Below are 10,924 nucleotides of genomic sequence, written 5' to 3'. Positions count from 1 at the left end.
TAAATAAAATATGAAAAGATACTCAGGAGGCTAATATTTTGAATACTGTTCAAACAATCTTCATTAGAATATGCTACGAAAAAAGGAAATAATCCAAATAGTAATAAAAGTGTGTCAAACCACCACTCTAATAATTTTATAAAAGACAAAAAACAAAGTAATTTCAAAGTATGTAGTATATGAAGCTTAACTGAGCAACGACAAGTTTTTTTTTTATATGAAAATGGGTAAGCAGCTTCTTTATTTGTTCACTGTGCAGATACTTGCTTTTACCACGTTACATTTCACATATTACAGTTTATGAAGCAGCAAGAATTATTAAATTTGGGAAATGGCAGTACTAAGTAGTATATAAAGGATTTCCATTATTCAAATATAGCATTTTAGCCTCATTTCACAAAACAGACACTATTAGAATTCAAATTATTTTTCACTGTTACTTTCTTCCTTCACTACAAAACAAAAATTATGTATTTTACCTACTAACATTGCCTAATTTAGGGATGTCATAGAAACTCCACTTTTGTTTATTTAATACTAAAATAATTTTATGATCTTACTGCTAAGTCACACAATGTATTCATATAATATTTTGGTAGAAATAACTATGACAATTAATCCCAGGTATTACTTGGAAATTTTTTTCATTATAACTTTATAAAGATATGCTATTTCTGTGCCCTGTCTTTTTGGTTCTAAATAATTATATATAAAAGGATGTCATTTTACATATATAAAGCAATGTTTCTATTAAATACGTGGAAACCTCACAGATACACAGTACAAATTTCTAGTGAAAAAAGTACATAATTATTACACGAGCTGGGTTTTTTTAATTTACATAACCTAGATGTAGATTTTTCAAATATTCTACTGTTTGACGTTATCACTTGATTATTTGAGAAATTTTTATCACTTTTTATCACTACTTAAGAAATTATCTTGGTGTTAAAAAAGAATAGAAAAAATATATATCAGTTATTATATGCAAAGAACAAAAGGTCCTACCTGTTTCAACCTCATGAAGAAAGTCTCTGTAAAAGTCTTTCTGCTGAAATACCAAAACCGCTCATTCGCAGGGTACACACGTACTACCGTCTCCAGAAGAAAGCGCACGGGCTCCACCACCTCTGTGACGACCATATCCACCGCCACAGTCATGTACACTCGCTTATCTGCAGCAGAAATTTTCTGTATGTTATGCTGGCTTTATTATTACTTGATTATTCAAGAAAAAGTTTTTCCACTTACGAAAAAAATAAGGTTCCTTCCAATCATGTTACCTTCTTATGTTTAGCTTTAAATGTTGTATTGTCACTTTGACCAAGTAACCATGCTCTCCAAGTATGTTTCTCAATACTCATGATCTTATCTAAATCAATTGTCAAAATCTCCTCTAAAACCTTACTTTTTTCTTTCCCCAAATCAGGTCCTTAATATAAAAAATAAGGTAAAATTTTCAGAATCTCTTTGACAGTAGAACTGTTTTTCAAATTTCCCAGAAAGCCTCTAGAAATTCACAAGGATTTCCCCTTTCATCTTATAAAAAGAGATACAAGAAATTATTCACTTTGGTGAGTTGCACTGGAAGGACTGTCAAATCAGAAGAGACACTCAACCTTCACTATGTTAAATTTGTAGAGGAAGATGTTATTTAAATGAATATTTCAATGTTGCATGATTTAAGGGAAGTCCCTGGAGATCTGTCAGTATCCTCATTGTCCCCTCATTATATGTTCAGGAAAATCACTAAGGCTCTGATGAAATAGTTCTGTACAGTTACAAATCTGTATCAGAGCCCTGGAAAGTAGTTTTAGGCAATAGTATAGTGTTATCAGTCAAAATTTCAGTTATTATTTAAAATGTTTAGTTGGCCAAAGCCTTCCTTTAATATGAATCTAGAATCTTTAGGCTAGTGTCTATTGGTTTTCTTTAGTTTCACTATGATAGGTTGAAATATGAGTTTTATTTTATTTACCCTGCTTGAGATTCAGCAGGTTTTTCTTTTCTCTTTCTCTTCTTTTTTTTTTTTTTCTTAAGTAGGCTCCATGACCAACATGGGGCCTGAACTCTTGACCCTAAGAATAAGAGTCTCATGCTCTACTGACTAAGCCAGCCAGGCACCCCTCATTGGGTTTTTCAATCTGTGGTTTGGCTAATCCATATTGTCATTTCTTTATTACTTCTGAAATATTTTTAAAATTTACTTTGTCCAACATTTTTAGTTCTCAGTTAAAGTTCAAATAACCAAGCCCATCATTAGAAGAAACCTTCAACAATGTTTTTTAAAAATATTATACAACACTTATACATATCAATTATACTTCTATTAATATCAAATTGAACAAAAAAATTATTACATTATTACTAAAAAATTCTACCTGCCAATTCAAGAGAAACAAGGATTCTCTAGACACTGTATTTGCTCTAGCAGACCTTAAAGTCCAAGGGGAGTATTGTCAAAGTGTAAGAGACAATAACACAAAACATAAAATAGAATACACAACTTGGTGGTATAGGGAAAAGATTCAAGACATTTCAACTCCAGAGCTTCAACTTCTGTAAAAAAATCAAACCTGATTCATGAGTCCTCTGAGTCATTTATAATCTCAAGGGTATCATTTGGAAATTTTAGAAATCAGGTCAGTGTTTTTTGTGCCATAAGAAATAATTTTAAATTTAAAATACATTATCTTTTGGATAAGAATATTTTTTTAAGACTTACTTATTTGAGAGAGAGAGAGCACATGCATGCACGTGCACACACAAGGGGGAGGAGAGGCAAAGGGAGAAAATCCCAAGCACGCTCCCCCTGAGTTTGGAACCCCACACAGGCTTGATCTCATAACCCATGAGATCATGACCTCAGCGGAAACCAAGAGTCGGTCGCCCAACTGACTGAGCCACCCAGGCACCCCAAGAATATTATTTTAATATAGTATTATATAAAGTTTATTTTAATAGAGGAAATAAATTTTAAAATACATTATCCTTTAATAGGAGACCAAATAGGAGCGCCTGGGTGGCTCAGTTGTTTAAGTGTCTGCCTTTTGCTCAGGTCATGAGCTCAGGGGTCCTGGGACAGAGCCCTTCATTGGGCTTTCCGCTTAGCGGGGAGCCTGCTTCTCTCCCTCTGCCCTCCCCGCCCCTGCTCATGTGCTCGCTCATTCTCTCTCTCTCTTCTCCCAAATAAATAAAATCTTTAAAAAAAAAGAAAAAATAGAAGACCAAATATGTATTAAATACCAATATTAAACTGAACTATGTGTTATATTAAAAATAGATATATTTTATAACTTACTATTTGAAGTTCCTATATTTTATTCTTCAAAATTATCAACTGGTTTATTTTTCCCATTTTCATGTTTACTTTCTGAATGATTATAAGACAGAAGTTTACAGGCTGGTCTTTACAAGCCTGTCTCCAGAATTTACAAACTGTTGGTGTAAAAATTATTTATTCCTAATACATTCCTAATAAATGATATAATCATTATTTTTCTTTCTTTTTAGCCCTCATTGAAATGGAGAAAACAAACAAAAAATTCATTAAAAATAATTCATTCAAAAAAAATAATTGTGAAATAGACAGATGTGTGATCAAATGCACGTAATTTATGGAACTGGTAAATACTCTTGTTAAGGAAATTTAATAATTATCATTTAATGCTCATTAATATATTTCCATATCAGTATTCACTAATGCTCCTGTCTTTAACCAAAAATCTACTGTGGGTATAAAGTAACTAATATAAGATGAAAGATCAAACCAATTGATCCATTATTTTCTCAGTATAAATTATTGGTTGAATCACAGTAAAGCATTTAGTATAACATAACTTTAGTTATAAGTCATGAGGTAAAAATTTAAATTTTAGTTTAAGGACAGATGGCAGAGGGATAAAAAACACAATTAGCAGATATCTGGATAAAGTAGGAATAAAAATAAATACAATGGGATGAATGATAAATGTACTATTTACCACTCATAAATTTATCTGTTTAACACTAGACATGTCAAACAAAATGAAAAGGTGTTTACCACAAATAAAATCCTTAATATACATTACTAAGATCCCAAATGTCAAAAAATTGGAACAATTAAAAAATGAAAAAATATAAGTAATCTATAATGAGGAAAAAAAGAGACTAGTTATCAAAGATATGCAAAATTCAAGAATTTGCTTTCACCATTTCTTTCACACTCTTCCATCATTGCCCCCAAATAAAATAACTCTATGGTAACATATAAAACACAAACCCCAAATACTTTCTACATAATCTAATAAAACTAATTCACATATTTTGGGGGAGGATTCTTTTGAATAGTGGAGGTTTTCCCCATAAATGCATAAAGTATTTTAAAAAAATTTAAAATCTAAGTAAGAATAACTTCATTTTAAATAAGCACCATAATTTTAAAAAACACAGCAAAACAACATTGACCATAATATAAAATTTAAAGCAAATAATAATGAATATTATGAGAAAATTTACCTTTTGGGGTTTCTTCATTAAGTGCCAGAAATATTGGTACATTGGGGTTCCACATGCCAGTAATAACATAAGCCCTCCCATCATAGCTCTTTCCCATGGATTCCTGTAAAAGTTCAGAGAGAAATCACTGATAATATACAAGAAAATCCCCATTTTAAATTATATCTTACTTTAAGCAATCTAATTTATTAAAATTTGGATTTACAATCAAATGGGATTTTTTTTGGTAAAACTTTTGTCACCCTACAAAAGCATTTTTTTCAATATTAAATTCTCCTACAGCTTTCTTTTGAGTTTCTATTTAGAGGCACATACCTCTTGGATAAAAGGAGGTATACCTTAATAAGCTGACTCACAAAAACAATATATTGGTATGAAGTTATATTTAACTTTATCTTAGGTTACTTGTCAAAATGTCACATACCTAAGCATACAAGTATGTCCCGTGTCTATTAAAACTATAGTATAGATCTCACTGAAGATATTTTAACTGAATTAATAGCTAATCAAAGGAAAAGCGGTTAGTAGTTTTCTTCCAATGTTCTAATTTATAATATATTCTTAAAATATTAATTTACTTTACCACAACAAAGTTGTGGTATTTTCTCAAAGTTGATATTTTCTATTATCTATATCAGATATTTGTACACTTTCTTACGATCAGTAATCAACATTAAGAGACTAATAAAGGTTTGTAATCAACACCCAAGTTGATTAACTGTCTTCCTTTTACCTTTTTATTTGCTCCCTCCTTCCCTCTGTCCTTCTCCCCTTCCTCATCTCCTCCACCCCTTCATATGTCTACCCAGCGCATTCCTGACTCTGAAGCAGGCAGCAGCTCCTATGGTGAAAGCGGGATCCCATACAGCTGTGTGTACGTGTGTGCATGGGGTGGGAGGGGGAGTAGTTAGAGGTGTTCCCACGGGAGAACAGCACACAGCATACAAGTATGTGCACGTGCAAGAGTATTATCTACAGTACTTTAAACTTTCCGTACCCATTTCCTCATATTATGAAGAGAGTGCTGAAAGGGTCAGACGAAAACAAAGAGAAAAACTTTTTTTCAGTTTTACACCCAAACAGATGCTTCTCTGAAACCCAACAAAATTATTTCAGTCATTTGGTAATTACGATATATTTTCCCGGAGCTCCAGTGGCGCAATCGGTTAGCGCGCGGTACTTATTATTTTCCTAGGGTATTGGTGGTATTTTACCAATCGAACTGTCAGCTTGAGTGTAGGAACCCTAAGTTCCTGAGATAAAGTACACTCAAGCCCATGTAAAGGAAACTCACACAACATCTTCACTACATTCATATATTCATCTTCATTCTCTGTCTCCATCTCTCTCTCCACCCCTTCCCCTCTCTCCCTCTCAATGCCTACCCTCTCTACCTTCTCATTAGACCCCCATTCAGAACAAGAATGGGCATCTGACCTCCCAAAAATCCCAATCCATTTCTGGGAAGAGCTGTGCTGTGCTTGAGTCCAAAAAGATGAGCTAGTCCAATCAAAATATTTCTTTCAATTGACAAATACCAAGGAAAGTGGGCAGTTAGCAGTGGAGCTGAAAGATTTTAATAAGAAGTCAGGCCCTGACAGGCCACACATCAAATGAAGTGGTAAGGTAACGGAAATTATAAAGTAGGAAAGAATATATAAAGAACAGCGAGTATTGGGAAACTGTTAAGTAGTAAGAGAGAAATGGAGAAAATGAACAAAAAATTCATTAAAAATAATCATGCAGTCCAAACACACAGGCAGATTCTGGGAAGCAGGAAGGAGGGAGGAAGAGTGAGGAACAGAGAGGGGACAGAGAAGGGGCAGGGAGGGAGAGAGGAGGACAAGGTGGGAAAAGGCGAGAGAAGGAGAAAGGGGAGACAGAAGGAAGGAAAGAGGCAGAGACAGGGAAGGAGGTGCAGAAAGAGAGGGGGGCAGAGCACCAGAGGCCTGGGGGCAGGGGCAGCCGTGGAAAAAGAGCAGGAGCCCGAGCTAAAAAGAGGATCAAAGAAAGAGTAAGCCCATGGTGGGAGGTGAAGCAGACAGAAGAGTCCAGATAGCATAGACCATTTTGCAGGTTTAGGTACGATTTCATGAAGATCAATAACCTCTTCTGTCTCTAAGGTGTTCTAAGCGGATAAGTGGATCTTTGTTCCTTATAAGCAAAATAGCCTAATTCGACAACCATAGTTTTATGTCTTTGTAGTCCTCTCTATACATCACCACAATAATACTGTCTTATACATCAAAAGCCCTCAATAAAAGTTTCTCCTCATCAAGTATGGCATTTTTGTTATTGAACTAGACATTTCCATCATACAGCCTGGCTTGCTCTCAGCCTCTTATAAAGATACTTCTTGGGGTGCCTGGATGGCTCAGTCGGTTGAGTGTTCAACTCTCTTGGGGTAGTGAGATCAAGCCCCGAGTCAGGCTCGTACTCAGAGGGGAGCCTGCTTGCGGACTTCTCTCCCTCTCCCCCGCCCCTCCCCTGCTCACTCGCCTTTAAAATAAATAAATCTTTAAAAAAAAAAAATACTTCTTCAACTATCTTGGCTGAAGAGTTCTTCCTGACTCCTCTGCCCCCACCACAAGCGGGGCTGACAAAATCAGGAACAGGAGGTATGTCTCTGCCCAAACTAGGCCAGGGTGGAACCACTAGATGCCATCCTCTTAGGAAAATAAACTAGGAAATACAGACAGAATATGGCAGTTTGCAATGGGAACATAGGCAGAAAAGCCATAAGATAGAGGCCAGAGAATCACATAGTAAGCCACAAATGAACTACTGTCAAGTAAAGTAATGAGCAAGCTTAAGCTATGAGGTCAAGTAGGCAGATGGTGGGGTAAAGCAGACACATGGTACTGAAAAGACATAACACACAGAAAAAGTAAAAAATGTAAGTTCATGCTAATCCATCCATTCATTAAGCAAATATGAGCCTACTAGAAGCCATGGTCTATGCTTATAAGTATCCAGCAAGGAAAACAAAACAAAATGATCCTGACCCTAGAGAGCTGACAGGCTAATGTTTTCCAAACAGCATAAAATCAATTTAGTGGATTATGACCAGACTTTTTCATCAAGCAGAAGAAAAAATAGCAGAGTTCCTTACACACATAAGGGGTAAGAACTGTTTCATGAAAATTTTATTTCTGCTTTTTTTACACATACAGATTACAAGCTTACTGGATTACAATGTAAACATATTTGTAACTGTGAGTTCAGCTACTAGTCTAGTGTCAATAAATGGTTAACTGTAAAGATCCACAAACTTTCTGAAGCATTTCTAGGACTTTTAAATTGTGTTCTAGTTCCAAGAAACCTGGCTCTACTGTGTTTTCAGCTCCTCTTGGTACCTTGCTGTTAGGCTTTCCCTAGGTACTATAGGGAAGCAAACTTTGCCACCCAAAATGTATCTCTTTGGCATGTGGGTTATTTTTAGGCTGCTTATTTAAAAAAAAAAAAAAAAAGGCTGAGGAAGAAACTATGACCTCTCCCTTATGGTCACCATAGATAACTACAGTATAAAATAAAGCAGGTGAGGTAGTCAGGGAGGAAATTGGCAAAGTCTGTTAAAATTCCTATGTCCCCTTGTTTCTGAGTGGTCTCACAAACATTTGTTTGCCATTTACTTTTTTTCATCTTTGAATTGTCTTTCTTCCCTTTGAAGTCCCCAACTTCTACCTTCTCCTTAGCTTAGAATGGCATATAAGCTTCATTGTCTGACTGCCTGTAGGCATCATATTCTTATGGAGCCCCCATACATATGTAATTAAATTTAGTTTTCTGCTGATCTGTCTCTTGTCAATTTAATGCTTAGACCAGTCAAAAGAACCTTAAAGGGTAGAGGAAAATTTTTCCTCACCAACAGTATCAATGGCTGTGGATCAAAAATTCTCATTTCCTTATTCCTAAAAGTATCTTCACCAAAAATATTCTCACTACTGGAAGAAAACTAAACCTCTGTTATTTGTATCCCCCCAAAACCCAATTTTATTTATAGATGATTTAGTTTATATACTATATATATGTAAGTAATCTGGCTATTTGCTAAAAAATATATTTTCACTTACAAATATGACTTTCTCTTTCATGTAGATCTTATATTAAACTAAAGTTATAAATTTATAAAAAGTCTCAATTCATCTTATTAGAAAATATTCAAAGGGAAGAAAAGTCAGCATTGCTTAAAAATTATTCAAGCTAAATAGAAAAGTCTCACAAATTCTAAAATTAAATATAATTGCAGGATTTTTCAGTTTGTCAGAATCAAATGCAAGAAAATGAAATTTGTTTTCAAAGTGTTCATATATTTGAACGAGTCAGAAGAACATAACATCTTGGTCTAGAGGACAGAACCAAGACTAATTAGGCAAAATTATAAGGAATATGACTTCTGGTGATTACAAAGAAATAACTTTGTTATAACCACAACTGTCCCATAGTCTTCATTATAAGGTAATAAGTTCCTTTTGATGAACAGTAGTCTAGCCAAAGCTCAATAACCATGTATTGAGATAGCACAAAGATCAGTAACAAATCACAACTCTTGATAATTGCAAATACAAACCCTCCCACTTTTACCAACTATTTGTTGAACAGAAGCTTCAATGTTGACGAGCCCTTGGATTTCAATATGGACTCTTCAAAGTGGAGGACTGCTCTTCAAGTAAGACAGTCAAGACCAGGGGTCCTCAGAAGTTCATGCCAATCTGTAATTCTATAATCTGCATTTAAGTTTTATAAAAAAAAATCTCTGCCACTGATTCACCTTAATCTTTTAAACTCTGAAAGACCATGACTAAGACCTAGGAACTTATAAGCGTTAAATGTCCCTGAACTACCTCCTCATGGTATTTTCAGGACTCTAAAAAGCTGTGGCTTGCCTTAGGTAAAACCACTTGTATTAATGATATGTTTTAAAGAGGGATGGAAGAAAGGTGGATCAACAGCTAATTTGTGTTCACATTCAATGCAACTGGTTGTCCTTAACCTTACCTTTACGTGAAATGCTTCCTCTATATCTCTGTGGCTCATTGTATCAACTCTAGGAGAGCACTTAACCCACTGCCATAGTTACATACTTAAGAGATCTGTTTTCATCACAAATCTATAAACCCACAGATGCTAAGAGCTATGTTTTACCGTATCTATAACCCCAGCACTCCACACAATGCTTGGCACACAATTATGTGCTCAAAAAGGCTGAACAAACCATTTCCAGTAGGACCACTAGAAAATCAATATGACAATATCATGAAATAACTCAAAGAAAAATATGATATAATTGGTGATATTTAATTGACATTTTCAGAACTCAGCTGAAAAGATTAAAACATGTAGTGCTTGTGATCACTAAGTATAAAAATCCCAGTTAAGTCACTTTATATTTTACTATTTTATACTTACTTGATACTCTAAGAGGACTTTCTTACAACATTTCTAAATCACAAAATAAATATATTCATTAAGTGCAATATAGAAGGTATTTCTGTTTAAAAGTTAAGATAGTTTGCTATTTTTATATCAAATACCAACTCTCAAATATATATTAACCTTCAAGAAAATTCCTTAAATAAATACCACTCCTACAGTAAATATACTTTGCTAAGGACAGGTAATAAAGGAGGATAAATTCAGAAAAGGAAATAAATGCTTTAAAGAAAACAAAAGCATTCATCATACTACTCAAATTAATAACAGTGCATTAAAATAAATGAAAGGCACCATATTCACTCTGGATATGCCTGTTATAATCATGTACTTGTTATTTTTGGCTCAAAGAAAAGGTATCTTTCTAAGAACCAAACAGATGAATAAATGGACATTGTCATAACACTATCCTTTTATTTGTTTTCAATTTGCATATGACTTTTTGGTGGAAATTTTTCTAAATCTGTCCCTCATAAGTAATTTTAAGTTTGGGTTTCCAAAATTACTACTACCATACAGATAAAAGTTAAAAACAATTTTGACAATATGACAAAATTTTAAAATAGAAAATACTCCTAAAATATAAGTTAACTATCATCTATACTTGGTTAATGTGCTTAAGAGTATCATTACCATATCCAGTAAATGCATGTCACTGTTCTTCACGTTTCGACCTGGGCTTAATAACATTCCAAAACATCTGAAAATATTAGGGGGAAAAAAAAGGACAAATAAGGTATCAAGAATATAATAGAAGCCCAGTGAGAAAAAGTCTTTTTATAATAACTACACAATCTAAGCTCTATACTTATAAATAGCTTTAGTTTTTTAAAAGAAACACCATAAAAAAGAATTCATTAAGACACATAATAAAATTGCATAGAAATAAATTATCTAAATTCCCAGATCTTTATTTCTGCATGTAAAAGATTACCAATGATCAGAAACTGTGATAAAAATGGCCACAAATTATTAACTGAAACAAAATACAGTA

General features: G+C 33.9%; 1 protein-coding gene across 1 annotated transcript; it reads right to left on the bottom strand.

Moving 5' to 3' along the window:
• Positions 1-919: 919 nt before the first annotated feature.
• On the bottom strand, positions 920-10,658 carry LOC145715851 (rab GTPase-activating protein 1-like). The gene is made up of 3 exons (XM_081811414.1): positions 10,564-10,658; positions 4,498-4,600; positions 920-1,175 (listed from the first exon to the last, which is right to left on the bottom strand). The coding sequence occupies exons 1-3, from the start codon at positions 10,618-10,620 to the stop codon at positions 982-984; spliced, it is 354 nt and encodes a 117-aa protein (XP_081667540.1). The 5' UTR covers positions 10,621-10,658; the 3' UTR covers positions 920-981.
• Between the last annotated feature and the right edge of the window lie 266 nt (positions 10,659-10,924).

The sequence above is a fragment of the Leptonychotes weddellii genome, unplaced genomic scaffold (assembly GCF_054177405.1).
Source record: "Leptonychotes weddellii isolate Sample4059 unplaced genomic scaffold, ASM5417740v2 HiC_scaffold_751, whole genome shotgun sequence".
NCBI lineage: Eukaryota > Metazoa > Chordata > Mammalia > Carnivora > Phocidae > Leptonychotes > Leptonychotes weddellii.
The sequence above is the reverse complement of the archived record's forward strand: the minus strand, read 5'-3'. Positions and strand labels throughout refer to the sequence as shown.